This window comes from Pseudorca crassidens, chromosome 14, assembly GCF_039906515.1.
Source record: "Pseudorca crassidens isolate mPseCra1 chromosome 14, mPseCra1.hap1, whole genome shotgun sequence".
Taxonomy (NCBI): domain Eukaryota; kingdom Metazoa; phylum Chordata; class Mammalia; order Artiodactyla; family Delphinidae; genus Pseudorca; species Pseudorca crassidens.
This window is the reverse complement of record NC_090309.1, coordinates 37096464-37116968: the sequence shown is the minus strand read 5'-3', so window position 1 is coordinate 37116968 and position 20505 is coordinate 37096464. Positions and strand designations below refer to the sequence as shown.

Below are 20505 nucleotides of genomic sequence, written 5' to 3'. Positions count from 1 at the left end.
TTAGTCAGGATTTCCAGCAGACTGTTAATTCTGAATCTTCGTCTCCTTCCACGCAGCCAAGCCACATGAGTTTCCACGAAACTACCAAACTAAGAAATCCATTACGCCACTGGACACCGAGAAAGTAAAATCACAGAGGCAATAAAAAGGAGGACTATAAACCAGCAGATGAAAACAGAAACATCAAGCATAATGAGAAGAGTGAAATGAGGCCCGGGGCTCCGCCACGTAGGCCTGTCCCATTCCTTACTGGTACAAGGCTGGCTGAGCACAGATCTGCCTCTTGGAATTGCTGAAAGGTAAGGCTGGAGAGGAGGCACAGAAGCACATCCGTGGCTCTCAGTCCCAGCACAAAGCCCTGTATCTTAAAATATCTTTCATTCATGCTGCCAGTTCCAAAGACTGGAAGCAGCATTCTTTTGTGCTTCTTTCTGGGCGAGGGCTCTTGCTACCTTCCACAGGAGTGAGCCAGCTCGGGGTGCGCTCCTGCGACATCTCAGACATGATAAAGGGCCCACAGTGACATCCCCAGGGTAGGAAGCAGTGCATACCTTTGAAGCCCTGAACTCCTCCTGGGAAATGGGCTCATTAGTACCCTTTTCAGTCTGGAGGTTTTCTGCAATCAGTCCTTCCTGCGCTAAGTAATTAAAACGCAAGCAGGAGTCTGGTTCTAGCTTCCTCATAAATAAACTGAAAATAATGAAATGTTAGCTACTGGCATTGACTGCCAAGTTTTATGGTTGTCCCCTAATTACACTGGTACAACACAAATTTGTGTGTGTGTCTAAAATAATATTTGATAACCGTGACCATAGTTCCTAGAATAATTAAGAACTTTAATCATGTACTGAAATACAGAAAAATAGCTTGATAACTATTTGCCCTCCTACCTAACGAGGTAACCAAAGAATGCTGAGTTTGTATATTTTCTGCCTACGTGAATATTTATCCTGAGCAGAGACTGGCCTGATGAAAACAATTATGAAGAGATGAAAGCCTGACCAGCCTGTGAAATGGTGCATTATCTTTTTCCTCAAAGTGGGCTGCAGCCACCTTCTGGGGTCTGGGGCAGGGAGGGAATCAAGCCACAAGATGAACAGGGTAAACATTTAGATGCTTTAATTTTGCTGTATTTATGGGTGTGGGGAGCACATTATGTTTATACCAAAAATAAACATGGCGATCTGTTGAACAGAGTGCAAAAGTCACACAAATTTCTCAATATTACAGACATTTTGAGCTGCCAGCTACATCCACAGGGGTCCTCACAGGTCCTCCTTCATTGTAGGGGGTTCTCTGTGGAACCATTTGTAAAGTGCTCCCATAATATCAGGAAGCAATGACTTGCCAAATAAAAAGGCAAATGTTTCTGATGTGCAAGTTTCTACTCCAGATTAGATCAGATGGATTTCATATCATATATATGAGTAACAGGAATCTTAAAGCACCTTTTAGATAACTGGTTCTCCACTGGGGGCAAGTTTTCCCCACCCCACTCAGGGACATTTGACACTTGTCAATGTCTGAGGAATTTTTGGCTGTCACCATTTCCGGGGAGCAGCTACTGGCATCTAGTGCTCAACATCCTACAATGCACAGGACAGCTCCCTACCACAAAGAATTTCTCAGCCTAAAATATCAATAGCACTGAGGACGAGAAACCCTGCTGCTGCCAATGTGTATATATACGCAGAAAACAAGTGGTCTGAAAGTCAAAGGCAGGCCTCGGGGATCCGGGCCCACAGTCACAGTGTAAAGGAAGAAGGCACATATCTACCCGGACCAGGGCAGGAGACAAAACCAGCCTCTGGAAACAGGGGTTCAGCTGGTGACCAGACCAGGCGGAGTGCGTTTAGAATTCGGGCCACGAATAGAGCTGCTGTGCAGTCTTTGCAGACTTGCTTTGGTGGGATGGTGGAAGGGGCTGCCGTGCTTGTGGTCAGAGATATGCCAGTTCCTCCAGACAGCTGCCTTAATCCTCCCAATGGGAGTGACTCTCCCCGCTCAGTGCTCAGGTTGTAGATCTGAGGCCTTTATTATCTTACCCACTGCATTCTACATTGGTCCCCAGAGTGAGTTGTGACCTTCTTCAGGACAAGACCCATGCATTTTCATATATCTCTTCTTGGTCCAGGGTATCACAGCACAATGCTCATAACATGGCTGCCGAATTGACGTCAATGCCATATTCTCCCCACAGTATTAGAAATTCTGCATGCCTACATTTGAATAAAACATATTAAATGGGAAGGAGAGAAGGACGTGATCTACTATTTTCATCTGGGAAGATCATTTAGCAAAGTCTATCTTCAAAGACCTGTGTATATTTCTTTTTCGATGCTGACTTTCTTTAGCCTTTTTAGTAGTTTCTAGCAGTAATACAGTTCACTGTTGCATTTCATAAAAGGGTCACAATCTTGGTTAATGTTTTTTAGACAAAAATGCCCGTAATCAAAGCCCAGAGCAAAGTTTGCCTGTCCTTCTCTCTACAACTTTTTAAAAATTCAAGCTCTATAATTCATTTATTTGCTAATGAATTTCCCTGTCAGGGGTAGTCTGACTCTGCTCAGCTTTAATTATAACAAAAAATTCATTTAGGCTTTCTCCCTGCTCTCCATATTGAAAATGAACTATTCTATAGAATGACTGAGAAGGAACAAAGCATTTTTGGAATAAAAGGCAATTTTCCAGTTTAAAATGTTCTGGGCAGGTTCAGTACCTTCCTGTTCTTTACATTCCTAAAATGTAAGAATTTTAGGAATGTAAAGAACATCTCAAGCAATCCAAGTATCTTCAACTCCACCGACAATGTAAATCAAAGGGTTATTCTTCACCCTACAAAACCACTTATTGAAAGATTCAACCCAAGATTATTTTCATTCAGCAGCACCTACCATTTAAATTTAGATGGCATTTACACAGCTTTTTTGCGGTACACGGGCTTCTCACTGTTGTGGCCTCTCCCGTTGCGGAGCACAGGCTCCGAACGCGCAGGCTCAGTGGCCATGGCTCACGGGCCCAGTCGCTCCGTGGCATGTGGGATCTTCCCAGACCGGGGCACGAACCCGTGTCCCCTGCATCGGCAGGCGGACTCTCAACCACTGCGCCACCAGGGAAGCCCCAGAAGAACTTTCTAAGAGCTAAGAAGGAATGATGAATGAGCCCAACCTCTTAATTTTGTGGTGAGGAAACTGAGGCTTAGAAGTCAATTTGAACTCTCAGAGCTATGTAATGACAATGGCTAGGACTTTTCAAGGGCGCACAGCTTCTCTTATCTTCATCATTCCCACCGTTGTCTAAGCCACCATTATATCTTGCTTGGATTGCTGCAGGAGCTTCCTAAGTCCTGCTTCTACCTGCCTCCTACACACTGCCCTCCTCACAGAGACCACTTCACACAGCAGCCAGAGGGATACATCCACAACAGAAGGCAAGCTATGTCACTCCTTTGCTCAGAAACTTCCAATATCTTCCCACCTCTCCCAAGGAAAAGCCAATCTTCGCAGTGTCTACATGGCCTATTCCATTTCTAATTACTTACCTCTTCCGCCTCTGCACCCCAGCTGCACCCAACACTTTCTTCCCTTACTCCACCCTGGGGACTTTGCCCTTGCAGTTCCCTCTGCCAGCAACCTCTTCTTCCAGACTTCCAAATGCCTCCCCCACTCCCTCCCCTCCCATTAGAGGTCCTCAAACTCACTCTACCATAGGTGGCTTCCCTGATAACACTGTAAAGAGCATCGCCCCACCTCCTAGCTCTCTCTTTCACCTTACTTGCTTTACTATTTTTTTCTAATACTTTTACCACCTGACATATTATATATTTATTTGTTTATTAACTGCCTTTCGCCATTAGAATGTAAGATCAACAAAAAAAATCCCCACTGAGGTTCCTTAAAGAACTAAAAATAGAGTTACGATATGATCCAGAAATCCCACTTCTGGGCATATATCTGGAAAAGATAAAAACTCTAATTTGAAAAGATATATGCACCCCAATGTTCATAGCAGCACTATTTACAATAGCCAAGACATGGAAGCAACCTAAATGTCCATCAACAGATAAATGAATCAAGAAGATGTGTTACGTATATACAATGGAATATTACTCGGCCATAAAAAAGAATGAAATAATGCCATTTGCAGTAACATGCATGGACCCAGAGATTATCATACTAAGTGAAGTAAGTCAGACAGAAAAAGACAAATATCATATGGTATCACTTATATGTGGAATCTAAGAAAAAGATACAAATGAATTTATTTATAAAACAGAAACAGACCCACAGACATAGAAAACAAATTTATGGATACCAAAGGGGAAAGGGGTAGGGAGGAATAAATTAGGAGTTTGGGAGTAACAGATACACACTAATATATCTAAAATAGATAAACAACAAGGTCCTACTGTATAGCACAGGGAACTATATTCAATAACTTGTAATAACCTAAAATGGAAAAGAATCTGAAAAAGAACAGCTGACTCACTTTGCTGTACACCTGACTCTAATACAACATTGTACATCAACTATATTTCAATTTAAAAAACAATTTTAAAATAATAATAAAGTAGAAGCACAAAAAAATGTCCCCCCTGTATTCCCCAGTGCCTGGTACATGGCAAGCCCTCAAGATGTTTGTACATATGAAGAGTAGCGCTTACTAAGTGCCAGCTACTATTCTAAGGAAGGTACAGGAACCAATTTACCTAATCTTCCCAATAACACAAGATAGGCACTATTGTCATCATTGCTGTCATCTCTGGTTCACAGATGAAGAAACTGAGGCACAGAGAAGTTTAGTAACATGTCCAAGATCACCCAGCTAGTCAATTGTAGAGCCAGGATTTGAACCTAGGGCACACGTTCTTTAACCACCATGATGTATTCTGTCACTCTTAGCTTAGCTAATGACAAAAAAATACTTCAATGAGTGTCCCCTATACCAAACTCTCAGAAATTGAGATATATCAAAGTGTGCTTTCAAAATGTCAGTTGCTTCCTATGACTGCCTAACATTTTAAAATAATCAATAAGGTATGATTTTGAGCTAAGACTGGTAAACAAGAGCAAAAGTGTGAGCCACTTGTGCTGCACTCAAATTCAGAGCACACAAAGGATATGACTTTGGTTTACAAGCATGTGCAGGTAATTCTCCCTACTCAACTGAGATTACCATGATTAGCTCTGGTCCATAAAGGGAAAGCTAAGACACAAAAGCCTCAGTGATGTTCCAGGCCACACAGCCAGCAACAGTGGCAGGAAGGGAGCCTCTGAGGGCCCCTCTGGGATTGCAGCAGGTCACACATGCTCCCTGCTTATTAGTATAAAACACCAGGGTGATTCACACAATGGAATGTTTAAGCCAAGATGTCACCTAATAGAGGCTATGTTGATACAGCTTTACCTGAGAAGTTACATAATCGTCCTACTGTGGAAACGCCATAAAGGAATTTGTGCCTTGGAATAAAGAGAGGTGGACCCCCTAGGAATTACTCCACAAAGGATATCAGGAGATTTTCAGTGTGAAATTCACTAGCCTAGACTGGAAAGGTGACTTGTAAAAATCGGCCCAATGAAGACTTTCTGAGAGCAGTCACTGTGCCCAGTTCAATTTGGTAAGACTTAACCAGACCCCTGCCTGAGAGAGCCTCCAGGGACCCCCAGACTTGCCCATCTTTCCACAGGGGAGGGAGGTGTGTTCTGTACATCTCCTGTATAAATATAAAAGTCCCTACTGTGAGTCCTCTCTGCCTCCTGCTTTTAGGTCAAATATTTATTTATGCAAGCCTTTCATTATCTTTCTACCCTAGAAAGCCGAATGAATCTTTCCTCGCTCTTTGTTGGCATTCTCTGAAAGAAATCTCGAACTCTGGAATATCACCTCCACCTCCAATCCTCCCTTGACCTCGCCCTCCACTGTCCCACCTGCCCCAAGACACAACCTGAGAAGGAAGGCGGGGAGGTGGCTGGAGAGGAGGAGCGGTGATGTCACCAGCACCTGTCACCTGGCAGGCCCCAGCCCCACCCACCCTGCCGCCGAAGAGTGTCGACCGGGCGCCCGCCCTCTCGCACGCCCCGACCCTGGTAGGCCAGTCCCTCCCGCCCCAGCCTCCTGCCACCGTCCAATGGCCGAGGGGCAGGGCAAGCTGAGCAAGCCGCTGCAGCCCAGCCGGCTCCCCGCCCTGTTCCCGGTTCCCCAGCCGGGCTCCGGCGGCCTTTAAATGCAGCCCAGGGCCAGCACGGCGCACCCTCGACTCCTTTTTCCTCGGGCAGCAGCACCCCGAGGAAGAAAGCAGCCTCGACTCGTCAGCGCGGTCCGGGCTGCGGCGGCCACCTCCGACCTCTGGGCCCGCGCCGCCTTCCCGGCCTCCGCCTTCTCCTTCCCCTCCCCCCGGCCCCGCCAGCCGGGTCGGCGCCGGGCCCCCGGGAGTGCACGCCCGCGCGCCCGTGTGTGTGTGCGCGCACGAGCCAGTCTCGGACCCGCGCCCCCGCCCGGCGCAGGACCGCCTCTGAAGCCCAGCCCGCGCGCCGTGTCCCACGTCCCCCACCGCCCGGCCGCCAGCCGCGCACCCCGCCGCGCTGCGCGAGAAGATGGCGGGGTCGGTGGCCGACAGCGATGCAGTGGTGGTGAGTGCGGCGGGGACACGCGAGGCGCCCCCTTCCCGCAGCCCGCACGGCCCCTTCGCCGGCTCCGGCTCGGCAGAGGCCCAGCCCCGCGCCCCACGCGTGAGAAGGCGCCCCAGTACCTGGTAGCGGGAGCCGGCTGTGCGTGGCGGACGTGAGGGGCCGGAGGGGTGCCCCAGCTGGAGGGCCGCTGGCTGAGGGGAGGTGTTGGGGGCGGCCCGTGGGGTGGGGGGTGACCGACAGTTCCCTCCGCGCTGTGCAGCCTCCGGCCAGGTGTGTGCATGTTGCACGTGTGAGCGTGCGCCTGTGTGTGTGTCCGGCGCGCGCGCCCCGCGCCCGCCCCGCGCCGTTCCGGGGATTTCCCCCTTGGAAATGGGTCCGCGGCAGGGGCTCGCGAGAGAAGTTGAGCGCGGCCGCTGCACTCCAGCCATGTCCCCGAGGACAGGCCTGGGCGACGGCGGTTCCATGGGCGTTTGCGGTGGAGAGGGGCCTTCCCTCCCTCGGCGCGGGGCTCTGGCTCCCCAGTGGGCCTCGACCTTCATTTTGATCTAGATCTGAAGGGTCTGAGGATCATCAGAGGCTTAGCTACCTGGTGGAAAGGACGGGTTTTGTTCCGGGAGTTTATGCGGTTATTCAGTGGGCTGTGAGGTGGGAGCTTTTGCAGAGGCTTCCTGTGTTCTATGGAGGACTGCTGGATTCCTCCAGATTTGTGTAGGTTCTTCCCCGCTCCCTCTAACACCCCCCTACAAAAGCTTTTGGAAAGCCAATCTGTGTGCTTCTATTTTTAGAAACTAGATGATGGGCATTTAAACAACTCCTTGGGCTCTCCAGTTCAAGCCGACGTGTACTTCCCACGACTGGTAAATGATTTTGTTCTGTGCTCTGTCTGCCTGTACCCTCTTTCTTCTTTCCTTAGGTCAGGTCCTAAGGATCTGAGGCCTTGGCTCTTCCCTAACAGGCTGTAAACTTTCTGTTTCTCCTCTCATCCTTTGCAGATCGTGCCATTTTGTGGGCACATTAAAGGTGGCATGAGACCAGGCAAGAAGGTATTAGTGATGGGCATCGTAGACCTCAACCCTGAGAGGTAAGGCAGAGTCCTTGTCACCTAGACCTATCAGGCAGTTACAAGGTCCTGCCCACTCCTGTTGTGGTTTACTGCCCCTCCTCTTCCCACCCCTGTGGCCAGTGTTGCTAGTTTGAAGTGCCAAGAAAGTACTATGTTCCCATGAAAAGAATGTGTATGAATCCCAGCCATCATTTCTCTAGACAGCTATTTATATCAGAGATTATAAATATAGACCCACATCATTTTCTCTTTGACCCTTAGGGAGGCGAAAGGATTTTTTTTTTTTCCAAACATGGTGTTTGGAGTAAGAACTATCAATATAAATGAGAACCAAACTTTACGAGATATCGTTTCCCCTGGTCAATTAATGGGGCTGTTTTTGAGTCTTCTGAAATGGATTAAGACACAGATGTGTGGGTAGTTTGGGGTATATGAAATGTCTACAGTTAGTTATTTTCATCTCCACTGAAGTTTTCACCAGGGCCTCCTCTGGGTAACAAACCAGTTTGATTGTAATCCTATTTCTCCATAGTCTAAACCCCCCAACGCCTGCCCCCATATGAAGAGTAGTGGCCCATTAAAAGCTGACAAATCCAAAGAAGAAGAAGGAAATGGAAGCCTGGGTCATTGTGGAAATGGGAGCCTGGGTCATTGTTAATGTTGTTTTGCTCACCGTGAATAAGTGAAATGATTTTCTTTTCAGCTTTGCCATCAGCTTGACCTGTGGTGATTCGGAGGATCCTCCCGCCGATGTGGCAATTGAACTCAAAGCTGTCTTCACAGATCGGCAGCTACTCAGAAATTCTTGTATATCTGGGGAAAGGGGTGAAGAACAGTCAGCGATCCCTTACTTCCCATTCATCCCAGACCAACCATTCAGGGTGAGTGCCTCGAGTGCTTCTGCTCCAACCACTGGCAGGATGGTGATGTTCTCATCTAGTATGTGCCAAGAACACTTTAAGCCAGAATTTTTGCAATTCTATTTAGCCAATACGTGTAAATAAACCCATATTTACATGTCTATATTGTTAAAAATAAATACTTTTCTATGTAGTATTTAACATAGTACTAGGCATATAATAGACACCTGTCCCAAAATATATTTGATTAATAAATAATAATAAGTATCTAGAATTTTCCTCATTTTTTCCTCAACCTTTGAGTAGCACCAAACCATATCAGTTATGTCTTTTTTTAAGAATCTAGTTGATTATCATTTTATTTTCTCTTGTTCCCTTTGCTAGTGAGGACTTAGTCATGTCCTTGTTTCCCTCTCTGGGTTAAGTAGCCTCAGTCTGTTTCACTGTCACAGTCTCTGTGGCTGACAGATTACTTCCCTTGGGCCTGGATGAGTATAGATTTGCTCCCCACTATCTGTCAGGCAGGAAGCACAGCCCAAACTTCCATTTCAATCAAGCAGCATTAGCAGCACCTTCCTCTATGAAGGACAATACCAAGTAAGAGATGCAAGTCAGTAATGTGTTAGGAAAGAATTTACTGACGTGTCAGACCTGGTGATGAAGTGTCTACATTACACCTTGTTAACATACATCACAATAATGACAACCCAGTTAAAAGCTCCCTGTTGCATAAACACCTAACAAAGCAGAACTACCCTTAACCTGTTGCTCCTCATCTAAAAATTTACAGGGGCCTGTGAATAAGTCATACTTTTTCTTCCCATCTTACAGTCTGGGGGGAAAGCAAGAATCCGTGATTGTCACATCAATGATAGAATAGAGACTAATTGCCCTTCTAATTGTAGCCTGGGGAAGACACCCCTACCCTTCTCTAGAATGGTAATGACCCTGAGGCTCCCCTGAACTGTGTCAGTTTCTTACTGGTGAATCTTAATGCAGAGCTCGTGAGTGTGAGTAACCAAAGCTTCTGCCAGGAGGAATAGTGCTCCCCAACACTAGGGGTGAAGGGGTGAAATGAAATCACCCCTTCTTGGTGATATAATTTTAGTAATAATATGAATTAAATGTGACTAATATCATATACGGAGTCTCTCCTTGCATGATGAATACAAATGCTTTTAATAAATACATAGCACAGAACCAATGATTAAACTCTATGGTGAATTACTTAAGTTTCAAAAAAGGAGGAAGAAAAAGCTTTTACCATGTGGAATCAGTATTTCTGTTTGGCTTAGCAAAGCCTTATTAATTACACATCCTTGGTCGAATGGTAATTACTGTGTAACCTTCTCTCTGCTTAGTGTTTAGGGGTGTCTAGACTATTATTACATGCTACTAATGGGTACCAGTTCTGCTTTGCGAGGGGCTTCTCTGAAGGTGGGATAGAATTGTTCAGGGGATGAGGATGGAGACATTAAGTGCCGTATAAATAAATCTCTGCCACTTTCCATCACTTTCTGGCATGCAAGGAGAAGGGAGAAAGAGTAAAGCAATTTTAAATCTTTAAAGGACATTGAATAGTGTAGAGCAATGCTTCATAAAGTGTGTTCCTTATTCTAGCAACACCAGCATCATCTTGGAACTTGATGGAAAAGCACATTCTTAGACCTTACCCTAGCCCTACTAAATGGAAATTTTGGTGGGTGGAGTCCAGCAGTCTGTGTTCTAACACGCCTTCTGTATGATCCCAGTGCACTCCCGTGTTTGAGAACCACTGAGGATGTTGCCTTTCTCCAAAATGCAGTACTGTTTGTTCGTTTTCCCCAGCAGGGTTCATTGAAATTATGAACTGAGGTTATTATTTTGTTTCTTCCAGGTGGAAATCCTTTGTGAGCACCCACGTTTCAGAGTGTTTGTGGATGGACACCAACTTTTTGATTTTTACCACCGCATTCAAACGTTATCTGCAATCGACACCATAAAGATAAACGGGGACCTCCAGATCACGAAGCTTGGCTGACGTTGTTTAAACCACGTCTGTTTCAGATAGCATCAGGTGCCACAACTGTATGACTGTTGGTCTGGAAGAAGTGTCCTAGCAAGATCTGAAGACTTAAAAAGAAAACAAAAACGAAAAGGGAAACTTCACCGTCTCTTCTTTCTGTGCGGTTTAAACCCAAAATGACTTCAACGGTGGTTTGCCCTTAGGAAGCTGTCGGAACAAAGACACCGAGCCATTATTTCCAGAACAAAGTAATACACTTACGCTGGATTTTATTCAGACTAAACTGAACTGGATTTGTGAGTTGGTAGTAAGTTATTCATCGTTTCAAGCTGATGTTTAGAACAAAAGTGCTAAAGACTTAAAACAACAACAACAAAGACGGTACACAGAAGTCAACTCATTTCTGCACTGAAGTGGAATTGTGTAGCACAACCGACATTTTAGTCAGGGTATTTAACATAGAATGTAGGTTGTTCAAGGTTTGTTTTGTTTTGTTTTGTTGCACAGCATAATGTTAATTCAGATTTTTAAAGCTTTCTTGTAGTTATTTATTTCTACTCAGTGTATGAGAGAATGATTAATGTCTCAAGAACAGCAAGTTATGAACTTTTGAATGTACAATTATCTTAGGTCTGGGGGGAAAATTACCTATTCCATCATGATAAAGGTGAATTTCTACCTTAAAGAGTTGAGTCTTATCCTCCGTACCCCTAAACTTAGGATATCTTGATATAAATTGCTGTAAGTGCTTTAGGGAAAGCTTTGCAACGTTTCGTAAGACTGCTTTTCAAGTTATTGATGATTATTTACATTGCTTTTTCTCCTTACTGTGAAGTAGCACAGTATTGGCTTCCTTAAGACTAACTACTTTTCCCTAGACCTACATAATAGCTCATTAAGTTGTTATTAAGCTAATTGAAAACACGTAAGAAGTGATTGCATAGACAATTTTTAAATGACTATTATATAAACTTTTGAAAGTACAGTATGAAAATGATTCTGGAATGCAATGGAAAGCAGAAGCAAATGGCCCCAAATAACTTACCCGGAAATAATTTATATCAACTTAAGCTGTTAGCTCATTGTATCACTTTTATTATGTGACCCTCACTGATATCCCTAAGCAATGCCTTTGGAGCTTCGGAGTAGAGGGTGCTTCCTACTGTGTTGGCTCTGCTGAGATATTAGGATAAGACAGGATCCAAATTAGGAAATGATCCAGTTAGTTTATCTGAAAAATTAACTCCCAGGACTCTAGGTCTTTGAGTCCAGCCAATAGTGTGAATGCTCCCAATTAAGCTTTAGGTGTTTCCCTGTACTTGTGGAACTGGTTAGACAGCAGGGAGTCTCTAGGAGAAGCCTGCAGTGATAAGATGTCACCACACAGCAAGGGATGGTTGGAGTCCTGGGTGCTGGATTTCACAAACTCTACTGGCCCTGGAGAGAAGGACCCTTGGCATTGCTTTGGTCAGCTGGTGGGGAGAAGAGGGGGTGCTGGGGTGGGGTGTGTATTTATATATAATTTAGGTTTTGTCTGTAGAGCATACTGCGTCTTGTTATGACACGTCCTTCTCCTGCTTTGCTTTTGAGTTTCTTTACACAACATGCAGAGGCACTGAAGTGACCATGTCATATTCATGTGTCGAGAATGTAGACAGTGTTTCGGTACCAAAGTCTAAGAAAAAGCAAACTAAAATCATGAATTTTTTAGAGGTGATATATTTGGATTCTTCTCAACTTTTAAACTGTTTAGCACAGTTCCACTGTGTTATATAAGAAGATGCTTTATCCAACAAGGCTGGCTGAGTATTGAAAAGCTATATGTACCAGCTGAGTTAAGCAGCCATATTCAGCCAGGAGGGCTGTTCTGTGGCTCCGGCTATTTTTGAGCCTGTGATTAACTTGTAGAGCCACTAGGTTTTGATGTGTGTTTGTAGAGAGACTTAGAGGGTACCCTGAAATATATTGGTAGGGGTTTTGATTCTCCTTATGGTGGAAGACCCCCACAGGAGGTTTCCTTTGAGTGGCCATCCATTCCCACCCACTGCATAATTCAGCGGAAACTAGAGGAGTTGGGAGTGTAACTGTTTGGAACTGACACTGTTCTCTCTACCTATCAGCTAACTGGTTAGCAGCCAAGCCCTTAGGCAGCCTAGTGTAAAGATTCACTGTTAACCCTTCATTTCTGTGTGGGGAACCTCTTGGTTAAGCCTACTGGAATTAATCTAAATGATGTGATGATTTGATTCAGGTATAGTTAAATTAGCAAGGGGCTAATCCAGCTGTACTAATCATTAGCTGTAAACTGGAAACAATGTTCACATCCTCTCATCAGCATGCGAGGTCTAAGGTGGGAATTCAGGATGGAAAGTGCAATTTTAAGCTTCACAGGAAAGCATTTGGGTACGTAAGGTGTTATTTCTGACCAGAGCCCTAATTTTGCAATATGACCAAAACCAAGGAACATAGATAACAATCAGGCTCTGGGGGAATAATAGGCAGGCTTTAGACAATCTGTTCATTTCTGCATCAAAATTGGAGTGAATGTATATATCTACTTAAAAGTTAATAGAAGTGACTTCTACTTTCTGGGCTATCCCAGAATTGTCTTAACTTTTTTTTTTTTTAATTTGAAACCCCATTTCATATCTTGCCAACCTCAGTTCAAAACCTCCTAAGAGATGACTCTTAGAATTATTGGTGATTTGTTAAAATGGCAAGTCCTTTCATTTGTATTAAAAAGCAAATATCCAAAAAGAGGGAGGGAGCCCTGTTGCCTTGAGAGAAACAGCCTTGGCATTTTCCAGCTACATTATTAATGTAGAAATAATGTTCCTATGATGACATATTTTCGAAGAAACACTTTCTTATTTACTGCGTGGTGTAAAATGTTGCTAAATGTGTTCTTACATTATTATGTCACTGCTGAAAGTTATTTGCACTATAATAAAGGAATTTTCTACAAAAGGGTTTCCAGTTTATAAGGTGCTAAATTTGGCACGGGGTGTAATGTACTTAGCATGGACCGTATGGTAGAGCAATCCTCCCTCACTTTCACGCACACACTCCAAGACCACTTGTTTGTGTGTTGCCAACATTAATAAACTGATCAAGGGAAGGAAAGTGTCTGAGGGCCCTCAGAGACCTAATGAGTTCATGTTGTGTGTGCAATGGGTTCTTTTAAAATATAATTTGCATACAGTAAATTCACATTTTTCTTGGTGTGCAGTTTTAGGAGTTTTAACACATGCATAGATTCAGGTAACAATCACCTCAATCAGGATGTAGAATCCTTCCATCACCCCCCAAAAATTCCCTTGAGCTACCCCTTTGTAGTTAAACTTGCCCCCCACTCCTAGCACTAATCAGGCAACCACTGACCCATTCCACCTGCCTGTAGTTTTGCCTTTTCCTGAATGTCATTTGAAGAGAATTATACCACATATAATCCTTGGAGATTGGCTTCTTGCATAATGCATTTGAGATTCACGTTGTGTGTATCAAGTTTTTCCTTTTTGTTGCTGAGTAGTATTCCATTGTGTGGATGTACCAGTTTCTTTATTCATTCACCTGTTAAGGATGCAGTCGGTTCTTAATAAATCATTAATATAGTCTTATTAGAACAGTGTATATACAAAAGCAAGATTGCATTTCTCTTGCCTTCTCTTTCCTGTGGTTTGAATGATTAGGAAGGAAACTTGATCCCTTAGCTATTTTGACTACAAATAAAACTGGCTTATAGAATTTTGCCTAGCTTCAGTTATGGGTGATTTAGCGGAGATAATTTACTCAATATGCTGGATTTAGGGTACCTACTTATACCTTAGTTGGTTTTATTAATCCTTTCCTTTATTTTTTTTTCATTTTTATTTTTTAAGGAAGCAAAGCTGTGAGGCCAGTCTTTGTCACAGCTTTTGCAGTGAAGTATAGGCAGGGAAAGTCCTGTCAAAGTGGGGACAATTTGCTTAGACTGTTGGGCAGAGATAGGAGAGCTTCCCCCGCCCCTGTGGGATATAACATTATACCTGTCATATGACAGCATTTTGAATTAGACAGTCTGGAGGATATGTATAACTGGAGCCTCTGAGTGCCACAAACACTTAGGACCTTCATTCATTCAGCAGGTGTTTATTGAGCTCTGTCAATTGCCATTCTAGGTACTTGGATACATCAGTGAGTAAAACAGACTCTGGTGCTTTTAAACTTTAGTGTGCTTAAGAATCACCCAGGAGTAGAAGTCCAATCTCACCCAGGGAAATTATGTTTCAGTAGGTCTGGAGAAGGTCTCAGGAGTTTGTATTTTTAAGAAACACCCTGTATGGTGTTGGTGGTCCCAGATCCCAAATTAAGCAGCTCTGACTTTGGGAATTCCAAAAACATTCACTGAATCAAACTTGAATTGTGCCAGGCTGTGGGATTCTGATCTGTGGATATCTTTCTGTGGGAATTTCATTTCAACACTGGGGCATCCTGCTCTGCCAAAAGACAATCATGCAACTTTCATTATAACTTTACGACTAAGTGTCTTCACCCCTGATGTAACCTCTCCTCACTCCCGCCCCTACCTCAATACAAACACTGTAGTAAAAGGAAGTGCCTTTCAGTCGAGTTTTGTAAAGAATCCTCCTTATTGGGGTTGGTTTAGGACCTCAGTAGAACCCTGACACCTATTGTAAGTAGTGGATTCTCTGAGAAAGATTAAGGTTCGTAAGCATTTCAATTAGTTATTCGTTTGCAGAATCACCACGGTAGTTCCCAAACGTTCTGCAAGGCACATACACAAGGTGGCTTATAACTTGTGAAGAGGGCAGAGGGCAAGTGGTAATGGCCCAAATGAGCTTTTCACAGCATTTCGGAAATGAATTTCAAGTCTTCCTTTCACTAAATGTAGCTGAGTTTGTACAAGGTACTGCATGCCTAACTTGCTTCCTAATCACCATGTTAATTTCACGATGATTTTTTTCCTACAAAAGAAAATGTCTCCTGCAAAAGGCAAAGAACTGTCTTGCGAGGCATATATTTCATAATGAATTTAAATGGGTATATACAAGGTGCCGAAGCAATATTCAACCGAGAGAGAGAGAAGGGGAAGAAATAGCTGTTGACAATTTCTCTTGCTTGGATATGCACTTCCATCTCCCGGGGAAAGATGGTGACTAGGTGAGCAAACACAGAAGGTAAGGAGGCATCGTTGTTTGATAGGACAACCCAGACAGTTCTAAATAATGGGCTCTGGGAAGTGGCAAGCCAGCCACAGGCCTTGGGGATGATATGGGGTTTTGGGGACCTTCCAAGCTTTCATGAGTAAGAACAATAATAAACATTTTTCAGTAACTCCAGCACCTCCCTTTTTGTCAGTATTCCGTCATTAATTCTAAAAAGACAGATGCAAACAATCAAAGCTTACCTGAACAGTTGGTTTTGAAAGGGGAAGAAGAGAAGCAGTGAGGCTGTGATAAGGTGAGAAGGAAGAGGCACCTGGGCCTCAGGGATTTGTTGTGTGTGTTCAGGCAGGCACTTTATTTTTTTTTGTTTATAAATTTTACTTATTTATTTTTGGCTGCGTCGGGTCGTCGTTGCTGCGCACGGGCTCTCTCTAGTTGTGGTGAGCAGAGGCTACTCTTGGTTTCGGTGCGTAGGCTTCTCACTGCGGTGGCTTCTCTTGTTGCAGAGCACGGGCTCTAGGCGTGCGGGCTCAATAGTTGTGGCGTGCGGGCTCAATAGTTGTGGCGTGCAGACTCAGGAGTTGTGGCACACGGGCTTAGTTGCTCCGCGGCACGTGAGACCTTCCGGACCAGTGCTCAAACCCGTGTCCCCTGCATTGGCAGGCGGATTCTTAACCACTGCGCCACCAGGGAAGTCCCAGGTGGGCACTTTAAATCTCCAGTCTTAATTTGCCTCCTGTGGGAAATGGAAATAATGAAACTTGTGACACTGTGTTTGGAGAGCCATAGGTGACAACGGAGTAAAACATTTCTTACAGCTGATAAGGCCAAAGTTAAAATAATCATGATACCAATTTCTACAATACTCTTCCATGATTTTGTAATGAAACAGCATTAAAAGAGTTAATCCTTGAGACTGTGTCTAATCCATTGGAACATGCTTTTCATATCATTTCATTGAAGCCTATTTTATTTAAAATCTAGCCAAAATTAGCAGTGTATTAGGCAATATTTAGAATGATGTTTGTAAAATGTACTCAGAGATTTTTTACTCTGAATTATTACAGCTGTTCCAACATTAGAAAGCATGGGTTTCCCCTAATGCAATAAAAACTATATTTAGTTCAGCATAAAATGATTTTTAATGTTGTTAAAAGGTGAACAAGGAAGATATGCACAACATGATGAGAAATTACTGAAAAGAAATAATTTTTTTAAATGAGAATCTTCCTGGAGTTGTGTGGTCTGTTACTCTAAGATTCTAATTAACCATTCATTTATCCCGCTTTTTTTAAATCCTCAAATGAAAAAAACAAAACAAAACAAAAAACCACATACAAGACCACAGTCTCTTTCTTTGAGAAGGTTAGAAACAGATCTGCTTTTTTGGTAAGGCTTTGATTAATGTCAAATATTGAGGTTACCTCACCATTTGGGGTTTTTTAAGGCAACTAACATTCTCTTTGCTTTTGCAAATGATGTAAATTCCTGACTTGGGAACTCCCTTGCAATCCTCAACTTCAAAATTAAGTAAATGATTTTAAAAATTCAGCTTCCTAAGTTGAAAGGGCAAATACTGGCCTTTTCATGTACTTGGTACTCTTAAAGCATGTCTATAGAGTTAGTTCATATCCTGAGGGAATCACTCATAACTGTTGCTAATGAAGCTACATAGGAATGGAGCACTTTTATATGAAGGCACCGTGTTAGACACTGTGGGTTATAAAAAGAGATAAAAGACCTATGCCATCTGCCCTTGAAGAATTTATGATCAAACTGGAAAGACAGTTGTATGTATAAAATATACATAAAGATGACTGTCAATATATAGGACCAGACCAAGCGGGCAGAACACTGCACCTTACAGGAGTTCCCAGGGACAGAGATTGCCGCTCGCTGGGGTGACCCAGGAGGGCATCTGGGTCTAAAGGATTTTAGCTGGGCTTCCAAGGGCCTGAATGCCCCTTGCCCTCTGTGCTGCCCCCAAACACCCCAGTGTATAGAACAACTTCAGGTTTGATCTGAGGGCCAGTGTTGTGTTTTCCAAAGCTCAGTGATGTAGTTGAAATTCTGGCCTCCCAAAGAAAGAGTTCAAGGAGAAACCTGGTGTTCTTTAATTACAAAACACATGGGTCTCTGGTGGAGGGGAGTCCCTTCCTTTAACCAAGCCCCCAGCAAAGAACGGACGGCCTCATGGAATGTGTGTGGGGAAATCGTATTGTAAATACGTTTAATGTACTCAACTTCACCTCTACACATTTGGCACCAAAGCATAAAACAAAAAACACCATATATATATAAAAATATATATTTTATATACATTTATATTAATAATATATTATATATATATATATATATATATAGAGAGAGAGAGAGAGAGAGAGAGAGAGGACCCTTAAATGCTATGGGCAATTCCACCTGCCATCCCATGGAAGTAGCAGAGAGCCTGAGAATGCAGATGTGATTCAGATGTGCCTTCAGGTGCTTCTGGGTCTCTCACAGCTGAAGGCTAGCTCCCTGCGGTGTCACACCCATGTTCACAGATACCATTGATCTTTCTTGTGCATTGCTCCTAACTACAAATCAGATCCTTCTTCTTCTGCTCCAACGCTGGATGAAGTACTGCAGTCTTGAATTTACTGAGAGCTTGTCTCCAAAGTGACATTTTCCTAAGGGATTTTTCAAGGGAAAATTTGACATGAAGCCATTTTTGCCTTATATGCTGACTTTTGTGCCTAACCCATGAGTGAGACAGACTTCTGTTTATCCCTAGTGAATAGTTTTCTTGTTTATACATAATGGTCAGTTCTTTGATAGCAGAATCCATTTTATGAGCTCTGGCTCTAGACACAGGTCTGTTGAATAAAACTGTGGTGTCGGAGAGGTTCTATCTATAATCTGTACTGTCCAATATGGGCTATGAAGCACTTCACATGTGGCTAGTGCCACTGAGGAACTGAATTTTAAATTTTATTTAATTTTCATTAACAACTTTAAAGAGCCACATGTAGCTCATGGCTACCATATTGGACAGTTCAGGTCTAGAACATCAGGCCCTGTTGGGCTTATGTTTGGTCTAGATCTTCAGGGAATATTGTAGGTAGCAGAAGTTCCTGTTTGAACCTAAGCCATGTTCACCCTCAAATTCAGGAAAGTCTAGGCACCTCCTCAAGGCTAGTAGAGTAGTGGAGGCCTATTCATAGAAGACACCAAGGTGCCCTTGGGAAAGAACTCACCCCAGGGGAAAAAAATGTCCACAAGGTGGTTTGTTTCAAGAAGACAAGCAAGCTTTAGAAGAAAGTGGCAGCTCTCTGGTCATTTCTGTGTCGTCACTGACATTGTCCCAGGCCCAGCTCAATGGAGGCATTCCTGAATCTCAGAACAAGGGGCTACAATACACACCCTGCACCCCGTGAACCCCACTCCCTGGAGCATTGAAGGACAAGGCAGCGGCAGCGCAGGCAGCATTCAGTCACCCATTCAGCCAACATTTCCTGAGCTTCTCCTAAGTGCCAGGCATGGTGCCAGATGCCAGCAGCGTTGACAGCTGCTGCAGCACCTGCCTGGGCCTCAGCCTTCAGCAACCTCTGTACAGTTGTCAGCAGTGACACTGATGCCACTGACGAACGTCAGGGGCACAGCTGTCCATTTCGGAACTGCAGTGATGATCAGAAGCATTTTTTCTTTTTATGATTAACACCACTGTGTTTATGTGTTTGTTTAACCTGTAAGTGGCTGGTCTCCTGTGAACAGCCTTGGGTTCACCTGAAGTCAGTCTTGAAGGAAGGCATATTCTCCTTTGTCTTATCTTCAAAAAGCCAACCTACTCCAGAAAGCATCAGAAAGCAAGAGATTTTACTGGGAGGAAGAGCATTTTACCGCACATTACTTGAGAAACAAAGGAATAAAAATCCCTGTTAGATATTTTTTCTCCCCAAATTCTTCTTTAGCTTGTAGCCTTCTCCAACCCTCTCCTTGGCTGCTTCTTAAATCTCCCTAATTCCCTTCCTATGCAGAGCTATTTGACCTGTACCAGCTCTCCCAGGGGGATTTTTAAAGCATTCATCCAGCAAAGGTCATTTCCTCCACAGGGGAGACTCTGCCCCTAAGAGAAATAAGAATTCTCTATCATTTCAATTTCTAGTTTCTTTAACACCCTGTGTCATTTTCCAGAAGAACTCAAGGCAGCCAAAAAGTGAGGACATCAAGACGGGTGGGGAGGAAAATGCCAGAACCTTCTGGCTCTTTCTATCTTCAAGACTCAGGTTTAATGTTTCCTCTGCAACTTCCCCAACAACTTAATTTTAAAGAAGATGCCTCCTGGCTCTCAATGTTCTTTTACCTGTTTGTCTCCTTGCTTAATGTTCATCTCTCCTGCCAAATGATCATTTCCGTCAGGGCAGGTACCATACTGATCGTGTTCACTACTGCATCCCAAGCACGTAGGTTGGGGCTTGTCACAATAAATAATGAATGGATGTCTGTCAGATGAATGAATAGTAGACAGATGCAGTATTCGTTATCTACTGCTGGGCAACAAATTATCGCAAAATTTATAGGCTTAAAACAACAATGAACAATGATTATCTCATACAGTTTCTGCTGGTCAGGAATCTAGGAGCAGCTTTACTGGGTGTTTCTAACTCAGGGTCTCTCACGATGTGACAGTTAAACTACCTGCCAGCGCTGCAGTCATCTGAAGGCTTGGTTGGGGCTCCATAATGAGTGCCTTCTTTGTATCTGGAAACATTTTTGAGGGGAATCAATTTCTCTTTACTCAGAG

The 20505-nt window shown here is 43.7% G+C and overlaps 1 protein-coding gene and 2 long non-coding RNA genes across 4 annotated transcripts in view; 1 reads left to right on the top strand and 2 right to left on the bottom strand.

Moving 5' to 3' along the window:
- LOC137206187 (uncharacterized) overlaps nt 1-7270 on the bottom strand; it is a 178228-nt gene extending 170958 nt beyond the window's left edge. The window contains exon 1 of one of the 2 annotated variants that reach the window (XR_010934515.1): nt 6749-7270. This is a non-coding gene — a long non-coding RNA (uncharacterized lncRNA). The remainder of the gene's footprint in view (nt 1-6748) is intronic. The other variant, XR_010934516.1, reaches the window with a different exon arrangement.
- On the top strand, nt 6125-13524 carry LGALSL (galectin like). The gene is made up of 5 exons (XM_067704906.1): nt 6125-6629; nt 7415-7486; nt 7622-7710; nt 8396-8573; nt 10429-13524. Exons 1-5 carry the CDS (start codon nt 6594-6596, stop codon nt 10570-10572), a joined length of 519 nt encoding a protein of 172 aa, XP_067561007.1. The 5' UTR covers nt 6125-6593; the 3' UTR covers nt 10573-13524.
- Nucleotides 13525-13569: 45 nt separating this feature from the next.
- On the bottom strand, nt 13570-20193 carry LOC137206189 (uncharacterized). The gene is made up of 4 exons (XR_010934519.1): nt 20065-20193; nt 18959-19545; nt 15965-16458; nt 13570-14127 (listed from the first exon to the last, which is right to left on the bottom strand). It is a non-coding gene; the product is annotated as an uncharacterized lncRNA (long non-coding RNA).
- Nucleotides 20194-20505: the final 312 nt, after the last annotated feature.

Bases quoted from the DNA above. Each gene is read 5' to 3' on its own strand.
- LGALSL (XM_067704906.1), top strand. From the start codon at position 6,594: ATGGCGGGGTCGGTGGCCGACAGCGATGCAGTGGTG. The intron at 7,487-7,621 runs GTAAATGATTTT...CATCCTTTGCAG, and splicing joins ACGTGTACTTCCCACGACTG to ATCGTGCCATTTTGTGGGCA. The intron at 7,711-8,395 runs GTAAGGCAGAGT...TTTTCTTTTCAG, and splicing joins GTAGACCTCAACCCTGAGAG to CTTTGCCATCAGCTTGACCT.